Below are 21010 nucleotides of genomic sequence, written 5' to 3'. Positions count from 1 at the left end.
ATTCTATAGGGCAAAACTGGCTGAGGCAAGGCCCTCCTTTCATTCTGTGCCTTGCTGAATACCCGTATAACAAGTAATGTGCTCATGTGAGTTATAGCACATTTTAAGATTTTTTTTTTTAATCTTGTGAATGTGTACGTCTAAATGAACGTATTACCAACAAAATTGGACCCTTTTAAATTTCACCTCCATTTTGTTTTAATTACTATGAAGATCTCAATGGGTTAACAATCTTCATAAAAGCTGCTTCTGATAGTTTACAGGGCACAGATTATAAATAGAATGATAAATAGGGGGTTTCTAACATTTCATATTTCATATTCATATATTTCAAATTTCATTAAAAACAATAATAATTTCAATTCTGAAATCTCCTTGAAAATATAGAAAACCAATGTGATATCAAAATAAAATATCCAGACATTTTAAAAATTACAGAAATCTAAAGCAGACATATGAGAAATATTATTTTGTAACTAATTTAGGTGGTAAAACCACCGGCCTGGAAACTATATAATTTCGAAAACATATCTTAATTTTTCTTATGAATAAACGCAAAACATATCAGCCAAAACTTACATTTTATAACATAATATGGTCCTAAGAGGTTATAACCATATAAAGCGATGCATGTCAGATTATAAACTAAGCTTTAGGCCCCATCCACACTTGCGTTGCAGATCACGTCAGAGTCTGATCAGGGTGCAATCAGGGTTTGATCAGTGAAAAACTGACATTTTTCATCAGAGTTCAATCAGTTTTCAGTCAGGGCGCGTTCACACGTTGCGTTTTGACCTGCGTTTTCATCGCGTTTGAAACGCATGTACAACAGCTGAGGAGAGGTGATTTGCCTAATTATATCACTGTTAGCATTTCCGTTTACAAAACGCATACGTTAACGCATGTATTTTGTTAACGCATGTGTTAACATTGCGTTAACAAACATAAACTGTAATGTAATTAGGCAAATTACCTCTCATCAGCTGTTGTAATGCGTTTCAAACGCAATGAAAACGCGACCAAAACGCAACGTGTGAACGCGCCCTCAGAGTTTGTTCAGTGTCACAGTTTTTCATGCGCGTTTTCAATGCATTTTCAATGTGTTATTCACGCGCAGATGACGTGCATGAAAAGGACTCAGGACTGAGCTCTATCTTTTCTATGGCAATTGATGCATGAAAAATACATTGCACTTGCATTAGACTTGCAAGTGTCTCAGAGTGCAATGAGTTTTTGATGCATCTCCATAGACTTCTAGCCGCGTAGAGCATGCTGAGATTTAAACGTGCATTAAAAAAAACGCGCGTGGGTGCGTGAAAAAAAATGCAAGTCTGAAAAAGCCCATTGATTACAATGGGTCAGAGTACAATGCAAGTTTTTTGGATTTCCCCAAAATTACGTATAATGCACAAGCTATCTCTATTACCCCTCTCTCCCTCCTATTGCGGCCTCCTGCCCTTCATCCTCCTCATATTGTGACCTCCTGCCCTCCATCCTCTCTCATACTGTGTCCTCCTCCTCATATTGCTGCCCCCTGTCATATGTTGCTCTAAGCCATGTCAAAAGGAGATTTGCCTAATTACATAACTGTTAACTTTTGCATTTACAAAATGCAATGCAAATTTGATGTTAACACATGCGATAAGAATGCATAAACCCATGTGTTTTGTTAATGCAATGTTAACACATGCCTTAACATAGTGTTAACAAATGTTAACAGTAGTGTAATAAGGTAATTATTCTCTCCTCAGCTGTTGCAATGTGTTCCACAACGCTATGTAAAGCGACGTGTGAACGCAGCCTATGGCCAGTTCACCCCTGCCAAGGACTGAACTCCAAGCATCTCATAATGATAAATGATGCAAGGAGTCTCTTCATCTCTGCAGTTCAACAGTACCAAACAGTTTTGAACCCGTTTTTGGGCCGTTTTTAAGCAGTCCGTTAAAAAATGCATGCATTTTTAAAAACCGCATCAGTTTTTCAGTTTTTAACAGTTTTTTCCCAATTATGATATTTATGATAATCGGGAAAAACGTACACAACCGGAAAAAAAGCATGCAGTTTTTAATGGACTGCTTAAAAATAGTCCAAAAATGTGTTCAACACGCTACGTATGCCACCACCCTGCGTTTTTTGAAAAAGCATCAGTTTTTGACCGGTTTTACCATTTATCTTAATTAAACCGAGTCAAAAATGGATGCGTTTTTTAACGGACTGCTTAAATACGGCCCAAAACGGGTTCAAAGCGCCATGTGTGCCGCCGGCCTAAGGGTGATGTCAGACGTGGCGCTTTGTCTGCGCTTGCAAACGCAAACAAAGCCCCGCCCACCGGGGCGGGCCGTGGCCCGATCGCATCGGCGTTTCTATGGATCGGGAACGAGCAGCCGGTGTTTTGCATTAAATTAACGCAAAACACCGGCCGCTCGTTCCCGATGTTTCCATAGTAACACCGATGCGATCGGGCCGCGGGCCGCCCTGGTGGGCGCAACTTTGTCTGCGTTTGCAAGCGCAGACAAAGCGCCACGTCTGACATCACCCTTAGGGAGATGTCACACATTGCGTTTTTAGGCCGTTTCTGTGTTTTTATCCGTTTTTAGTAGTGCAAATTCTGAAAACTGGACAAAAAGGCATGAGTTTTCAAAAAACGTGCTAATTAAATACGGCCCAAAAATGGCCTAAAAACGCCATGTGTGGCGGTGTTTTGCATTAAAACCAAGCCGGTGGGTGCGGCTTGGTCTGCGTTTGCAAACGCAGCCAAGACGGCATGTCTGACATCACCCTGAGGCCGGCGCCACACAGGGCGCTTTGTCTGCGCTTGCAAACGCAGACAAAGTCGCGCCCCCCGGGGCGGGCCTCGGCCCGATCGCATCGGCGTTTCTATGGAAACGGCTGCGATCGGGAACGAGCCGCCGGTGTTTCGCGTTAAATTAACGCAAAACACCGGCGGCTCGTTCCCGATCGCAGGCGTTTCCATAGAAACGCCGATGCGATCGGGCCGAGGCCCGCCCCGGTGGGCGCGACTTTGTCTGCGTTTGCGTTTGCAAGCGCAGACAAAGCGCCCTGTGTGGCGCCGGCTTTAGGGTGAAGACACACGTGGCGTTTTTAGGCCGTTTTTGGGCCGTTTTTAGTTAGTGCGTTTTCAGATCGTAAAAAACGCATGCGTTTTTGAGCAGTTTGAATTAAGATAATTGGTCAAACCTGTCAAAAACGCATGCGTTTTCAAAAAACGCATGCGTTTTTAATGCATGCGTTTTTAACGATGTGAAAACGCACTAACTAAAAACGGCTCAAAAACGGCCTAAAAACGCCACGTGTGTCTTCACCCTTAGGCCACTTGCGAGTGTGATGCAAAGAACTCGCATCACATTCGCAACGCATGCTGCCCAGATCGCACACCCCAAACGCTGCAAACCGGAATAGAACTCAGCATGTCAGTTCAGTCCCGGTTTGCAGCATTCGTGCGATCCGAGCAGCATGCGTTTCGAGTGTGATGCGAGTTCATTGCATCACACTCGTCAGTGTAAAAGGGGCCTTAATTCATTCATAGGTTTAAGGACCAATTGGATGCAATATGGTGCTCAGGTGATATAAATCTTCAGATAGCACCCACTGAAATCCAGGCTTCTAAGAATTTGGTAAACGTTGTTCATGTTGTTTCCAGTACAGGTTGGTTTTAAAAGCAGAAATATCTCCTGGACTCAGATGGCAGAAGCAAAAGCATTAACGTCTGTTTTCTCTGAAAATCATGAAGCAGAGGATTTCAGCTGCTCAGTTTGTCAGGAAATCTTTCAGACACCAGTCCGGACTCAGACTTGTCAGCATGTGTGAGTAAATGCTTTTGCCCTTCATATCTGGATAACTTCAGGATGCTATTAGGCTGTGTTCACACGTGCTGTCTGCTTTGCATTTTGAAATGCAAGGCAAAACCGATAGGTGGTGCTTGCTCCACTTGCTTATGCAAGTGGGGGTTTGCTTTGCCTTGCCTTACGTGTGAACACAGCCTGAGGCCGGCGCCACACGTGGCGCTTTGTCTGCACTTGCAAACGCAGACAAAGTCGCGCCCACCGGGGCGGGCCTCGGCCCGATCGCATCGGCATTTCTATGGAAACGCCTGCGATCGGGAACGAGCAGCCGGTGTTTTGTGTTAATTTAACGCCACGTGTGGCGCCGGCCTTAGGGTGACGGCACATGTGAACGCGTTTTGACCCATTTTTAAGCAGTCTGTCAAAACCGCATGTGTTAAAAAAGCACAATTGGTCAAACCTGTGAAAAAACTGAAGCATTTTTCAAAAACGCATGCTTTTTTTCGACGGACTGCTTAAAAATGGACAAATAAAAGTGTTCAAAACGCCATGTGTGCCATCACCCTTCGGGCACGTTCACACGTTGCGTTTTGGTCGCGTTTTCATTGCGTTTGAAACACATATAAGACAGCTGATGAGAGGTGATTTGCCTAATTACATGACCTTTTACGTTTGTTAACGCATGCGTTAACAAAACACATGCGTTAACGCATTGTTACGCATGCGTTAACATCACGTTTACGATGCGTTTTGTAAACAGAAATGTTAACAGTGATGTAATTAGGCAAATCACCCCTCCTCAGCTGTTGTATATGTGTTTCAAACGAAATGAAAACGCAGGTTAAAACGCAACGTGTGAACGCGCCCTTACACATGTAGCCAAGCTGTGTAGTAGACTGTACAAAAGCATTTCTGCAATTTGTTAGCAGCTGCATAGTTTTATTGCACTTTTGGCATTAAGCCACAATAAAAATGTGGCATAAAAAGGTGTAATATAATTCAGCTTCACTGGGTAGTAGTTGCTCCAGATCACATATGCGCTTACACTTAAATGTATGCTACTGGAAACTAGCACCATGGGGGTCATTTATCAATATTTTTTATTTTTTTTTACTTTTTAGCGTAACTGTGACAATTTGCGACTTTTAAATTTGTTTTGCACTCCAGCCCAGTGCTTAAACTTTTGTTTGACTCTTCAGACTAAAGTCTCAAAAAAAAAAAAACCTTGCAGGGCTGTATTGAGTGTTGATGATGCCCTAGGCCAGTGGTGGCGAACCTATGGCACGGGTGCCAGAGGTGGCACTCGGAGCCCTTTCTGTGGGCACTCGGGCCTTTACCCCAACACAGAGTTTGCCAGACAGGACTCAAGGCTTTCTCCTGTGATCCAATACAGACCAGAATGTGCCATGCTCAGCACTATTTTAAAGCAACATCCTTGGCTGCCAGGACTAGAGGAGGAACAAGCAGGTGTGACTAGAGAAGGATTGTCATTGGAGCTCCTTCTCTGGGTCCCCTGATACTTCCTCTTCAGGGGAACATGGAGGAAAGCTACAATACAAATTTCACCATCATCTATCTATTGTATTGGTGAACTCAAGACGCCAATACGATTAAAACCTGTGATACAGCAGGGATCAATAAGTTACTTCTAAAATGTCACGTTGGCACTTTGCGACATATAAATGGTTTTTGGAAGTAGCTTGGGCACTCTGACTCCAAAAGGTTCACCATCCCTGCTCTAGGCACTCTGTGCTGAAGCCCTCTATTAGTGACGTCAAGGTAATGCCACTGCCTATACCCCCAGCATGTTACTTTAAGAGCAGGGCTGGACCCAGGAGAAGTCTCTCCAAATAACCACTCCTAGCATTAGATTCAAAAACCGCTTCAGGGCGCATTCACACAATGCGCTGTGTCACGTTTTTGATGCATTCCAAAGACTGAAGCCTTCAGAATGCAACAAAAACGCATCAAAAAACGCAACGCATCATGTGAATTGCACCCTCAGGCTGCGTTCACCCAATGCATTTTAAATAAATATAGGAGCCCAATTCCTGTACAGTGGGATGGAGTTTCTCCCGATCGCATCTTTGTTTACCCTAAAAGACATGTTTGGTGTAGTGCACATGCAGGAGAAAGCCTTCCCTCTGTGCTGAATTGTACTCCTAAACTTAATTTAAATGCAGCGTGTGAACGTAACCACCAGGAACCAAAGTGTGTTCCCTAATCACACTAAACCTGGCCATGCTAACCTTATGTTACTGAGAAGCTAACAAATACAGTGCCGTCCAGGGGCGTAAAATGAGGGGGTGCAGAGGTTGCGATCACACCTGGGCCCTTACGGTGTCCCTTTTCCATATGAGGAGGCTATTACTATAAACCATACATTATAGCCGTGGCCTGGCACAGACTATGCACTGGGTCCATCAGCTTCTAGTTACGCCACTGGTGCCGTTCCTAATCAGAGGGGGTTGTCAGAGCTGAGAGGGAGGGTGATGTTAACACCAGTGATGTGCCAGAGGCGTACAGAGGTGCAGCAGTGACATTGTAACCAGAGTGGAGGAGCTGCAGGTCCTGGCTGTTGTTCATTTAATGCTTACACAGAGCGCAGGGAAAGGGGAGCTCGCTGTGGTTGTCGCATCACTGTTGCCTCTCTGTATACAACTACTTTTTTGTTTTTACAGCCTTCCCACTCCACTGGTAAAACAAAAACATAAAAAAGCCTGAACAACCCCTTCAGTCACGTAAGCCATGTATGTGTGTTAAAAAAAAAAATGTACATGAAAACAGAACCAAAACCAAGTGTTGTGTATTAAGTGTAGAATTGTGAAATAGTGTAATACCAGCACTTGCTGTAAATCCAGAAACTCGGACATGACTTCTTTGGTCAGAAATTCTTTTGAGGAATTCTTTCATCTTTTTCTATCTTGAGGATATGGTAGCTTATATCAGCCCGAAACCAGCTCACAACAGCAACAAAAAAAACCCACTAGGTTCCTCATTTTATCATAATTTCCCCCACCTTTTTATGACGATTTTAATGGTGTTCAGTTATTCCCCTAGAGATCAGAGTTATGCCCCTACAGTGGTAATAGTCAATTTGCTTGCACCAGGTAACCACTAGCCACTGTGCCTGCAGTCTTCATAGCCAGTGCTTCCCCCACACCCCAATAGCCAGTGCTGCCCTCATGTAGACACAGTACAGCCCCCACACCCCAGTAGCCAGTGCTGCCCCCATGTAGTTAGAGATGTCCCCTCCCCAAATAGTCACAGTGCTGTCCCCAGTAAATAACTTTCTCCTCCTGGCGGCTTCTTCACATCTCCGGTGCAGGCGACAAATGACATTAGGCGGCGCCAGGATCAAACTGCAGGTTGACGTCATCACACAATTACAATCACAGGGCTGAATTAAGAGCAGTGGAGGCCCCGGGGAGCAAATTGGTGGGGGCCCTCGTCACTATTTTTTTTTTTTTTTAAATAAAGTAAATGTTGCTCCCTGGAAATTGTAATGCTTCTTTAGAGATCCATGATGACAGAAATTACATTTCCACAGTGTTTAGCCCAAGGAAAGCCTAGGCTACTGTTTCTACTTAATGGCCTAGCACAGTGACACATAATACTGTCTAATGTCCAGACTCCAATGCCAGTAATCTGGATCTCATTTTCATAGATCATTTCTATCTCTAGAAATGGCCGTACTCAGGCTGCCATAGTCCACTTCGGATCCCACATGGAAACAGCCAGTCTGAGTCACTGACTGTTCAGGACTGGTGGGGTGCCTATTCATGGGTAATGTGGTGTGGGCCCCGGGGTGTTCTCCACGGGAGCCCCGCCTATAATCCGGCTCTGATCAAATTCACGATTGGTAACAAACACTTGGTATTTCCCAAGACACCGGTTGCAGGTTACCGATCGCATTCAATGGATACACAAATGCGACTGGGCCGAGCTCCACCTTGCAATGCATTGGTTTTGTAATCGCAATACAAATGCCACGTGTGACCGCACCCTCAACCATGCAGCTTTTCCAAGAGTATACCCCAGAAACCAATTTGTAACCTTGATGACTACCCTCCTCTGATACGATGTATGAAGGTTAGTTGTTTTTGCAAAAGTGGAAAATAAAAATCCATAATTCTTTACAGCTTTTGCAGAAAATGCTTATTGATGGCTATTAAAGCAAGTGGGGCCCATTGTCCTCTCTGCCGTGGAACTTTAAGTAGATGGGAAAGATCTGCACCAACAAGAGCTTCTGACATTGAGCTGAAAATGAGGATCCTTTCACTAGGTTGTACATATTGTGGGAAACCGGTAAGAAAACTACAACTTTTCTTCGAACATTTTGTTCAAGAACAAAATAAAATGCTATCATTACTACCAAGTTTGAGTTGGTTTGCGTCCATTTTTTTTTTTCTGTAATGTAATGCAAGTGTTCAAGGGAACCTGTCAGCAGAAATTGACCTAATAAACCACTACCAGTATTTTGTCAAGCAGCTGAACACATTCTTGATCAGGATTTTTTTTATGTCCCAGTGTGGTGGAAACATCCAGAAAATCAACTTTGAAGTGAGTATAAATTGGTTGTATAAAGTCAAGGAGGCGAAGATTTTAATACAGAATTCAAGCTTTCTCTTTCTCAGGACACCACCTTCATTATAATTGATGGTCCTGCACCCAGAGAAATCACTAACCAGAAGTCCTGTGCATGATGTCAATCACAGGGGAGGAGGTGTTCTGAGGCAGGGATAGCTTGACTTCCACGTTAAACTCTCTGCTTCCTTAACTTTATACAACCCATTTACAGTACATCTCACGTCAACGTTGACTTTGTGGATGATGGAACCAAGCTGGGCCATGAAGGAAACTTGATCTCGAAGTTGTAAAGCTGATAAACAAACTGGTAATTGTTTATTGGACCAATTTCTGACGGGTTCCCGTTTAATTAATTTTATAAACTGCTGTGGGAAGAGGAAAGCGGTGCTCTGATTGGTTGCCATGAGAAACTAGAACCGTTTTGCTCTGCTTCTGATAAATCTCCCCTATATCCCTCTATAGGTAAAATTATCCTACATGCGACTTCACTACAAATCCTGCAAGAGTTACCAGGAGGAATTTGGAACTGCATCCAAAGATACAAAATTGCAGAGTGACCCATTTTCTACCAAACCGTAAGTTGGATAAAGATTATGGGTGTATTGTCCCTTAGTACACAGGGTGCTAGCAAATAATGTTGGCGCCACCACTGGTCACTATTCCTGGTCATGCAGCAGGAATTCCACCTATCTTGAATGCCAGAAATCTGGTGTACAAGATATGATAACGAAGACTTATCCCATCCTGGACACTTATTAGCATATTTTCCAGAAAATAACTCCTCTTTTAGCTACCTTGTAAGGCAGCTCTCTTGACATCAAACAACAAGCCTTATAACATGATGCAGGATTAATACAAAACCAGTATATCTGTTCCAGACGGAACAGACTCCTTATCGTATTTGCATAATCCAAATACAAATCCAAATGTCCTTTGTTTCCTATAGCAACCAATCAGAACTCAGATTTATGACTTGTAGCAAAATAGAATTTTGCAAGATAAAAGGCCTATGTAGCTTTCCTGTGGCCCTTGGAAAAAGCTTCATTCACTTTTGGCTTCCATAAGTGCTAAGAACAGTGTTGTATGTACATGTAAAAGGTGGTTGCTTTCCTATTAAGTTTGCCTTCAATAATTTGTTTATTTGATATTTGTTATTTTTTCAGATCTGACACAACATATAAGTGCCCACTATGCCAACACGGAGACCTGAACCGAAAAGCGTTACTGGACCATTGTAACTTCATGCATTATTTTGAAGTTGCAGAAGCGGTAAATATGTAACTATTGTACAAATGTTATACTTGGACAGGTTAAACCAGTTTTACAGAATTTTATACAAGTTTCTTATAAAAGCTTTGGAACCTCTTTACAATCTCGGGTGATTCAGCACATTTTTATGTAGCTTTTATAAAGATCCACATTGTTTTCAAATTGTTTCAAATCTTCTGGCAGATTCTTTTATATCTTGCCACAACATTAGCTGATATTCACTCCACTTTTGGTCCCGCGTATACCAAAATTTATTTATTTTTTTGATCGAAAAATAAACTAAGTAGACAAAGAAATTCACCTTTTATAATGCAAAAGGTGAAACCTTGCACTGATCAAGAAGGCAAATAGTAATGCTGTGACTCTGCTTTTACAGGTGTGCCCTATATGCTCTGCTTTGCCCTGTGGTGATGCCAGTCAGATAACTGGGAACATTGTAGGACACCTAAATGCTAGACACCAATTTAATTATGAAGAGTTTATGGTAAGTATCAAAAGAAAAAAGGAATTACCGTAACATTTATAAACTAATAATTGCATTGAAGCAATAGTAAGAAACCTGTTCCCCATTTGCTCTTGTAAATTTGATGGCATATCAAAAACTTAAAAATGGAAGGTCTCATTCCCTATAGACGTCAATGTACAAAAGGTTTCCTTCCATATTAATAGCAGGGGACAAAATGTGGTGAGCTGAACTACTTCTCTTCACTATTAATATATGTGTAAGCATGAACATAATATAATGTTATAGTTATTTTATTATTAACAAGAAATATATATGTTGCCCTTACACTCGGCAGCACTTAACAGATCAGGGACATGTACAAACAAAAATATATTTACAGAGCACTGCTATGGTCAGAGGGAACACTAAGAATGAAAACCTTGAGGAAAATCTGTAACAAATGGATCATTATTGGGCTTTCTCTTTCTGTTACACTCCGCATTTTCAAAGAGTCTAGTAGAAACCATTGACTCAAGTGTGAACTGGGTGTTACAGATGTCAGAGACCAAAGTCTTATTTAAAACAGGGTAGCTTTGGAGGGCTTCTGGACCCCAGGTAAAATCCCAATGATCAGACATTTATACCCTATACTGATGGGTCTTTAATGATAACCACACACAAAAGATATTTGATACTGTGCTGCAAAAATGGCATATAACCTAATTAAATGGATTTAATAATATCCTAAATGTATTCTACCTGTATGTAGTTGTAGAGGTATGGTTGAAGTCGGGTTATGTTTCAATGGCAGTATACCCAATATACCCAATATTTCCTGCAAGAAGTGTCTTCTAGCCTTTGGCCGGGGCAGGCTTGCAATCATAAAACAGCAGAAGCATTTCTTATTGTGGAAATCTACGTGTGTAACCTTTTAAACAAAGGATCTAGTACCCCTTGGAGCTCTAATTTGGGAACTGTGATGCCTTCAAACCTCCTTAACAAGGTTTTAAGAGAAAGGCGTGAAGTTTGAAACATTGGGGGTATGCTGCTAAGGAACCAGTATTTGTGTGCTTCACCAGACCAGAGATTCGGGTGGGTGTCCCTTTCCGGGATGGAGGGATGTTGCTTCCTTTATTGCTCTCTGCTTTGTGGAGGCCACAGGGCAAACTTCTGGTTTCCAGGCTGAATACAGTGCCTGAAACCCAACAATGACCAGGTGACGCAGGAGCAAGGTAGAAATGCGTCTTTTTTTTTTTTTTTCTTTGCCACTCGTGTTCTTGGGTAAACCTTTTAATTACTATAATTGAGGTTTTACTTGACAAATCACCCAGATATTTATTACTTTGTTTGTATTTCTTATGTGAATCACAGAATGTCTACCTTGATGAAGAAGCTCAGTTCCAAGCTGCAATTGAGAAATCCTATCAATTTTTCTACTGACTACATGAAGTAATAAAGTTTAAAGATTCTATAAATGTTACAAATGGCCATTTGGGGTATTGTATTTGGTGTATAATAAAATATTTTAAAACCTTTTAATAGAATAAGTGCCTATAAAATTGTATTTATTTACTTGATGTTACCAACTATCTTGCTTATGATTGCAGCCAGGGAAGCATAGAAGTAAGTTCCAAGACAAATCCTTTAGCTCAATAACTTGAGGAAGTGACAAATTCACTGGCTGACAATAAATACTTTGGTTTCCCCACTCTAAGGCTACATACCCTTTCATAATATATAAGGCTGGAAAAATTAATCAACCCTTTTGTCCAACTTTTATGAATTAAACAAAAGATCCTTGTTCTGCCCATGTAATGAGGTCACCCCTCAGTGTTTTTTTTTTTTCCCCCTAATAATCTTTTGGTTTCTCTCCTCTGCACTCATTCCAGTTCTACTATGTTACACTGGTGCCCCAAGCTGAACACAATGGGGGTCATTTACTAAGGGCCTGATTTGCGTTCGCCCGACGTGTTACCCGAATATTTCCGATTTTTCCCTGTATTGCCCCGGAATTTTGGCGCATGCGCGTGACAGAAATCGGGGGGTGTGGCCGAACGATGTATTTTGAAAACCCGCCGCATTTAAAAACGGAAAATGTGTCGCGGAGCTTGCACTTACCTTCACTCAGCCGGCCTCGGTGAACTCCAGCACGTTCCGATGCTCTTCAGCGCAGCAGCGCCACCTGGTGGAATGGCGGAGGAACTGCCTTAGTGAATCTCGGCCGGACCTGAATCAACCGCAGAGAAGGCGCCGCTGGATCGCGAATGGGCCCGGGTAAGTAAATCTGCCCCAATATTCCATATATGTGCGGTCTGACCAGTGATTTGTATAAGGGCAAAACTATGTCCTTATCATGAGAATCTATTCCCTAATTTGCTTTAGCATCAGCTGCCTGGCTCTGGTCACTAAAATGAAGCTTACCATCCACCACTAAACTACCCCCCCCAAGTGTTTTTTTTTTTTTGTGCAGTTTTACCAAATAATTGGCTGTTTAGGACATAATTGTACATTTTGTTTTCATGGCTCAAGTGCATTACTTTACATTTATCTACATTAAACCTCTTCAGCCATTGCTCTGCCCATTCCCCAAACCCTCTACAAGGTCACTAATAAAAATATAAAAGAAAAAGGGGCCCAATACTGACCCCTCTGGCACTGGTAGCCTCAACCCAATCTGAGAATGCGTCATTTATGACGACCCTCTGTTTTCTATTACTAAGCCAATTACTTACCCCAAAACACAGATTTTCCCCTATTCCCAGCAGTCTCCTTTCATGTAGCAACCTTTTATGCATTACATTTTTGCTGTTGATGACCTATCCTTAACACCCATTTACTGTAAATATGTGAACCCTTCCCAAGATTGTGGCATAAAATCTTTTTTCATGACTACTGAGAGCTTCACAGAGGTTTCGAGGCCTGCCCTTCTGCAACAACTTACAAGAAAGTAGTAAAGACAATATACTGCAAAACAAATGCGAATGATCAGAACTAGGGGATAGAGAAGTATAAAAAGATTCATTTTTATTTTCCAATTCTGCTGCATTCTGATCTTATTTTTCCAGCTTTCTTAATTGGTGGCGGAAATTGCTTTTAGAGATGTTTGGCGTTTGAAAAATGGCGTCGGCACTCAATCATGCGACTGAGGTTTATATTTTTGAGTTGCCTCAATCCTCTCTCCGAAGCAGTTTACAGTGATTCGTGGGATTGACTTTCGAATTTTTCTTTTCACTTTATTAGCAAAATGGCTGCAAGCACAACATGTTACATGGGGCAGACAACTCTGGGAAGAAGAAAGGAACACGGGGGAAGTGTCCCTCACTGTATGGCCATAGTGTTCCTTACTGTGTTCTGCCTCAAAAATTTGGTGTCATATTTTGCAACTTTTGATGTTTTCAATGTTATAATTTTTAGGACTGTACAACCTTTTGATCACTGTTTATTGAATTTTTTTATATTTTTAAAAATAAAGTGCCATTTTCGACTTTGGACACTTTTTCTGTTACGGGGTTAAACGCAGTGAAAAGCCGTTTTATATTTTGCTCTGGCATTTTTGGATGCGGCAATAGCTAATGTGTTTATGATTTTTACTGTTTATTTTTATGTCTTCTAGGGAAGGGGGGTTGATTTGAATTTTTAGGTTTTTAAACTTTTTTTACTATTTTTCAGACTCCCTAGGGTACTTTAACCCTTGGTTGTGCTGATTGCACATTGTAACGAAGGGGTTAAAACAAGGCAGCCTCGGGTCTTTGGAAGACCCGAGGCTGTCATGGCGATGGATTGCCGCTCCCTGATGACCTCGGCAAGATGGTGGCGCCATCTTTTTGAAGCCCCATCTCTAACAATGCCACTACACACTACACCGAGTTGGAAAACTTGGTTGCAGCCCTTAAAGAATTCCCCCAAGCCTTTTTAAAGCCCTGGAAAACAATTAGAACTTAAGGGCACTCAGCGAAGATGAGGAGATTCTGTGGAAGATTAATAAGAATAGGTGGTCTCCCAGAGGATGTTAAACAAAGTGCTTTGAAGAAGCTCCTGCAAGCCTTGGGCCTGGATGAACAGTATAGCTTTGAATGGATCCAACAGATATGCCAGGGCCCTAATGTTATGCCAAACCCAGGCACTTTATTACATGTTTCTTGGGGCTGTTTTACACAAGCCGTAAGATCAGTGGAAGATTAAGTGTCCCATGGGACCTGAAAACACGACTTGAGAAAAAAAAAAACCCTTCCTCTATCCAAACCGACATCTTGTACTGTTCATAAAAGTAATTTAATGGTGAACTTCAAACATGCTCTTATAACCCATCTATTTAGGAAAGACTATCACATTCCCTAACTGCATGTAACCGTCCACACTGACTAACGTCCAGATATATCACAATGTAGAAGATGTGGATGGCACTCTGCAGCTGAACACCCCTCCCACACCTTTTGGAATCATCCCACGAAGCGCAATCTCCTCCGCCCACTGACTCAACTGCAGCCCGTACTGACCCCTTTTTCTATAGCCTCCCATACACCTATGATGACCCTATGTCTTTGGCATTTTCAATATAAGGATAATGAAAGCCAAGGCCCCTAACTTTTGTCCAGCAGCAGAAATAACTCAAGAATAAAATATCCACAGTAAACCCCCCCTTTAAAAAAAATGAGGGGACAAACCCTAGGTAACTTGCTATCCCCATCATTATTCAATTACCATCAATCCAAGAAAAGATCATGGTTGTCTACAAAAGGCTTTTTTAAATGTGGGGCTAACAAATGTAGAACATGCAAATATGCTGTCAATAACAAAAAATCTTTTTTCGACAGCACAGGCACAAGGGAATACCTAATACGAGGTTTCGTAAACTGTGATTCCCAAAACGTAGTCTACCTCATTATGTGCACAACATGCACCCTTGTGTACATAGGCCAAACGACGAGGAAGTTTAAAACCCGATTCTTAGAACATCTCTATGATATTTCACATCCAGAGGGTAGGAATCTTTCAGCAGCATCAAAACACTTCTTGACAGAGCACAGAGCCAACACTGATTGTTTAAAAATATTTATCATAGAACAAATACCAAAACCAGTCAGAGGTGGCAACATAACTGATACATTAAATAACCGGGAGGCGTTCTGGATTAATTTGGATACATGCTATCCACAGGGACTAAACATGAAAAAAGAGATTATGTACTATTACAAACACAGATGAGTGGTGATGTGGTATAGAAATTATTCAACAGTGTATTTGTTTGATCACCCCGATTTTGTCTATATTCTGGAGTCTACTGGAAAGATGTGGTTATCTATTCTTCTTGTATGCATCTTCTCTGCAATATAACATCTTTATTATTGTTTTTAATATCTTTTCATATCTTTGTTTTTAGCAATTGTCATGGGAGGAGATCGCCCCGCGGCACGGATGCCGTCCGCACCGCAATTCTACTCGGGAGAGACGGAAGCAAGCTGTTTGTTATGGCACACCGGTCCATCTTTAAGAAGTATTTGCTGTTCCTGCCGCAGGACGATTCTCCATTTGACAATGGATCTTTTTGACACAAAGTTTCTAAGAACTTGTGTTCCCTTAATCTATTGGACAATGTGAATGGAGTTCAATACTTACCCTGACCGCGGAAACGACGCCCACTGTTTAATATTCAAATCGGAAACCGGAAGTGACGTGTAGATTTGGGGGCGGGGGCGGATTCGGCGGCGGGGCTTTTAAATGATTGTATCGTTTGCACTGCATATTATATTTGTCATGAGTAAGGGCGGGTATACCGCTTGAAACGCGTTGACTATCAAAGATTGTTTCATGGAGTGGTTATGATGTAACCGAATAAAAGCTATATGTTGTCGGAAACCTGGCTGGACCGTGATTATATTTCTGGATTGTTACGTGCCCTAGCAGGAGGGTGGCCCGTGCCGGATCCGACACAGGAGGCATTTACGGGGTGGTGAGCTGGTATCTTTTTCTTTATTTGTAAGTGTGCCACTCCAGGGAGTGTGGAAAGTCTCTTTGGGAAGAGTCTGTGGACCCTCTGGACCACCGTGGGGGTTGGTATGAGACCCGCAGTGACAGCCAAGTTAACAAATGCAGGAAACAGTCAGAGCCTGGGATGACAGTAGGAACACAGAGGAACACTGGTAATTCTGGCACGGACTGAAGACACCGCTTGGCTGAAACCCTGATAGGCACAGCAGGAGCACAGGATGGCAGGAGTACAGGATGGCTGGAACCCTGGAAGGCACAGCAGGAGCACAGGATGACCGGAGCCCAGCTACGGACCACAGGATACACAGCCACGGACCTCAGGATACGGACCTCAGGATGCACAACCTGGAACGCAGGGTACATGGGAACACACTGGAGATACACAGGAGGCTTTCACTGCAGGGGAAATGACTTGAAGACTTTAGTAGTTACATTAATACAGCAATACCATTACAATGAACCCTTTGAGAACAACCAGAAAGCTGAACATATTCTTAAAAAAATCTGAGAAACCATCAAAATAAAAGCACAGCAATTCACCTGTATTAAAATTAAGGTTAAGACTTGCCTATTTTGTTTTCAAACCATCTTTCACAGGGTTTGGCCAGGTAGCCATCTCTCTCCGGCGTAGCCATCTCTCACAGGGGTAGCCCAGTAGCTATCTCTAACAGAGGTAACCCAGTAGCCATCTCTCACAGGGTAGCCATCTCTCACAGAGGTAACCCAATAGTCATCTCTCACAGGGGTAGCCCAGTAGTCATCCCTCACAGGGGTAGCCCAGTAGTCATCCCTCACAGGGGTAGCCCAGTAGTCTTCTCTCACAGAGGTAGCCCAGTAGTCATTTCTCACAGAGGTTGCCCAGGTAACCGTCTCTCATGAGGGTAGCCCAGGTAGCCATCTCTCACAGGGGTAGCCCAGGTAGCCATCTCTCACATAGGTAGCCATCTCTCATAGGAGTAGCCCAGGTAGCCATCTATCAATGGGGTGCTCCATGTGGCCAACTATCACTGGGGAAGTCCAGGAGGCCATCATTTATGAGGGTACCAATCAAACAGTGTGTAACAGTGCAGAGAGATTGATACTGAGCAGCACTGCAGGTTAAATTCTAACTCACAATGCTGCTCAGTGAAAGCTCTGCTGTTGTTACCAACGGTGTCTAGCACAGAGGTGGGGAAATGCATTGGAGGTTAGGAGTAGGTAACAAGGTAATTGACAAGGCATTTACGTAGTTTTTTTTCCAACATTTTCGGGATTTGCACCGCTGGGACAGGTATTTAACTGGGGAGCATGTCGCAGGCAGTGTCGGACTGGAGTACCTTGGGCCGACCAGAGAAAATCTTTTTTGGGTCCCACCTTTCATGTAAATTAATAAATTCTGGGGCAGATTTATCGGAAGCATTCAACATTTAACAGAGTAAACAGAGACGGACAGATTTATACTGCACCAGGTATCATCCAGCCTTGTGATGTATAAATCTGGATGATAAATATGTTGTAGTATAAGTCTTTTTAGTATAAATTTGCACCTTCTATTAGTTGGTTTAGATTACATAAAAAAATAAGCCTGATTTTTGGGCACTTTTGAGACTGGTACTGAGGCACAGCCCCTTTAGTCATATTAGTTGCAAAACTGTCAACTGCACTGCAAAGCTCAGTACACAAATACAGTACCAGAACCATACAAAATACAACATTTGTACAACCTTGGTCATAGTAACACAGGTGACATTACTGCAAGCCCCAGGCAGAAAAGATTTGGTTACTTTATCCACCAACCTTAAGATGAGAGACACACCTAAGAGCGAAATCTAGAGAGTGCTAAAAAATGTATATTGTGACTAAACAGTGACTATATACAAGACTAAATAACAATCCCAAGACACATTTTTCTCCAAATCCTGGATTAAGTATTTCTCTGTATGCATAATGTGACAACTGGGTGTTCTCATTACTTGTGTTATAGACCTATGCTCAAATAGGACACATACTATTTGGCATCACTTAATGAGACTTTATGTAGTTCTGCATAACTATAGAGAGACAGCTGCTACTCTCAAGATGAAGGGAGCTCTAATGTGGCGTACTGCGGCTGTAGCTCCATGTATGGCTGTGTACTGCGGCTGTAGCTCCGTGTATGGCTGGGTACTGCGGCTGTAGCTTCATGTATGGCTGTGTACTGCAGCTGTAGCTCCATGTATGGCTGGGTACTGCGGCTGTAGCTCCATGTATGGCTGTGTGCTGCAGCTGTAGCTCCATGTATGGCTGGGTACTGCGGCTGTAGCTCCATGTATGGCTGTGTACTGCGGTTGTAACTCCATGTATGGCTGTGTACTGCGGCTGTAGCTCCATGTATGGCTGTGTACTATAGATGTAGCTTCATGTATGGCTGTGTACTGTGGCTGTAGCTCAATGTATGGCTGTGTACTGCGGCTGTAGCTCAATGTATGGCTGTGTACTGCTCCTGTAGCTCCATGTATGGCTGTGTACTGAGACTGTAGCCCTATGTATGGCTGTGTACTGCTGCTGTAGCTCCATGTACGGCTGTGTACTGTGGCTGTAGCTCCATGTATGGCTGTGTACTGTGGCTGTAGCTCCATGTATAGCGGTGTACCGCTGCTGTAGCTCCATATATGGCTGTGTACTGCGGCTGTAGCTCCATGTATGGCTGTGTACTGTGGCTGTAGCTCCATGTATGGCTGTGTACTGTGGCTGTAGCTCCATGTATGGCTGTGTACTGCGGCTGTAGCTCCATGTATGGTTGTGTACTGAGGCTGTAGCTCCATGTATGCCTGGGTACTGTGGCTGTAGCTCCATGTATGGCTGTGTACTGTGGCTGTAGCTCCATGTATAGCTGTGTACTGCTACTGTAGCTCCATGTTTGACTGTGTACTTCTGCTGTAGATCCATGTATGGCTGTGTGCTGCGGCTGTAGCTCCATGTATGGCTGTGTACTGCAGCTGTAGCTCCATGTATGGCTGTGTACTGCGGCTGTAGCTCAATGTATGGCTGTGTACTGTGGCTGTAGATCCATGTATGGCTGTGTACTGTGGCTGTAGCTCCATGTATGACTGTGTACTGCGGCTGTAGCTCCATGTATGGCTGTGTACTGTGGCTGTAGCTCCATGTATGGTTGTGTACTGCGGCTGTAGCTCCATGTATGCCTGGGTACTGTGGCTGTAGCTCCATGTATGGCTGTGTACTGCGGCTGTAGCTCCATGTATGGCTGTGTACTGCGGCTGTAGCTCCATGTATGGCTGTGTACTGTGGCTGTAGCTCCATATATAGCTGTGTACTGCTACTGTAGCTCCATGTTTGACTGTGTACTGCTGCTGTAGCTTCATGTATGGCTGTGTACTGCGGCCAGGGCCGGCGCTATGGGTAGGCAAAGGTGGCAATTGCCCAGGGCCCCCAGGGAGAAAGGGGAGAATCTCTTCTTTCAAATGAATCTTGAATTGTGTTTCTAGGTGCTATGGATCCAGAGATATTCAGGTTTAAAGTGAGGATATCAGGTGCCATTTTTATATATAAATATAACTTCCGACGGCAGTTTAACAGTTAATATCTCCGTTTTTCTGCATTTTAGAAACACAAATTTAGATTCATATAAAAGAGGAGACTCTCTTCTTTCATAGGAAAAAAGAAGTGAGGTTCTATGTGTCACAGAACCAGAGATACAGCCCCCTGAAGTGTCTCCCCCATCTCCAGATTTTTAGCCATCAGGCTGCAGGGAGTATTTGCTGGACACAGGAGCTGCTGCACCTCACAGATAAAGGAAATATTCACTTTATATGTTACTACATTTTGAGAAGGGATAATATCAACTAATATTCATGTTTTTAACCCTTCTCTATGCAAATCTAAGAACACACTTTGGGCCACATGTATCAATCGTTTTTTTCTGTTGTTTTTGCGCCTTTTCATTCAGGTGCACCATTTTTTGTGCCATTTTTGCGACTAAATGTGACTAAATGCTAGCTGCGCAGCAAAAAATAACCAGCTTTCCCTCATTTATCCTAGCAATCCAGATGTTTTGATGCGCCTAATGATATTCATCACTTGCGACTTTTCATTTAGGCGCAAAAACGGGCGCAAAAACACTCCAGCCCGGAGCTGGCGTTAACTGAGAAGAAAGCACTGAGCCCCTTTGCAGAAAAGCTCATTTCTAGCAGAAAAGCTCATCCAGACCCTGCAGACACTAGAACAGATCATACAGACATGAGATACTCTGCAGACACTAGTACAGATAATACAGTCATTAGATACTCTGCAGACAGGAGCTGCAGACTCTATTTACACTTCATCACCTTCTATTTACAAAACATTCTGCAGAATCCTGAGCTCAAAGCAAGAGAGAAGAGAACGTTACAGAATGTTGCACATAGTACTGGGGGATACTGTGCAGAATTACAGGGGTGCAGCAGGAGACCAGCACTGGGGGATCCCCTCCAGGAGAAGCCCCTGCTGAGGAGATCACTGGGTGCTGGGTGTCACACACCTGGGTGCTGCTGTGAGTGTTATCTTCATGCTGGGCTGTGGGAGGAGCAGAGAGGAGCTTGTAGCAGGATCACATGTAAGTGCCCGAATCTAACATTACGCCGAAACTGCACCAAAATTGCGCCTAAACTGTGTTAAAGTAAAGTGATTAATAAGAGGCAGAAAATATACTTATCACAGATGGTTGTGCTAATTCTGTAAAAGCTTGTGATAATTCTGGAAAACAGTGCACCAGAATTTAGGCACAACTACTACACCTATGCGCACAAAAGTGATAAATGTGGCCCTTTCTCTCTTATTCCCTTTTATTTTGTGATAGTTATTTTTTGTTGGGAAAATTGACTGATACGATGAACATTCAATCCTCTTCGCTTAATGTGACTACACGCGACCAGAACATGTCCGAAAAGTTATATGTAAC

The 21010-nt window shown here is 42.9% G+C and overlaps 2 protein-coding genes across 2 annotated transcripts in view; both read left to right on the top strand.

The window, feature by feature from the left end:
* The first annotated feature begins 3606 nt into the window (after positions 1-3606).
* RNF138 (ring finger protein 138) lies at positions 3607-11654 on the top strand. The gene is made up of 6 exons (XM_072154680.1): positions 3607-3824; positions 7946-8111; positions 8856-8968; positions 9557-9662; positions 10039-10146; positions 11479-11654. Exons 1-6 carry the CDS (start codon positions 3649-3651, stop codon positions 11545-11547), a joined length of 738 nt encoding a protein of 245 aa, XP_072010781.1. The 5' UTR covers positions 3607-3648; the 3' UTR covers positions 11548-11654.
* A 2410-nt stretch (positions 11655-14064) lies between these two features.
* LOC140134109 (meprin A subunit beta-like) overlaps positions 14065-21010 on the top strand; it is a 50006-nt gene continuing 43060 nt past the window's right edge. The window contains exons 1-2 of the mRNA XM_072154741.1: positions 14065-14227; positions 15488-15568. Of these exons, the coding sequence (XP_072010842.1) occupies positions 14065-14227; positions 15488-15568 (244 nt within the window). The remainder of the gene's footprint in view (positions 14228-15487; positions 15569-21010) is intronic.

The sequence above is a fragment of the Engystomops pustulosus genome, chromosome 5 (assembly GCF_040894005.1).
Source record: "Engystomops pustulosus chromosome 5, aEngPut4.maternal, whole genome shotgun sequence".
Taxonomy (NCBI): domain Eukaryota; kingdom Metazoa; phylum Chordata; class Amphibia; order Anura; family Leptodactylidae; genus Engystomops; species Engystomops pustulosus.
Note: the sequence above shows the minus strand (reverse complement) of the source record. Positions and strands in the feature narration are given on the sequence as shown.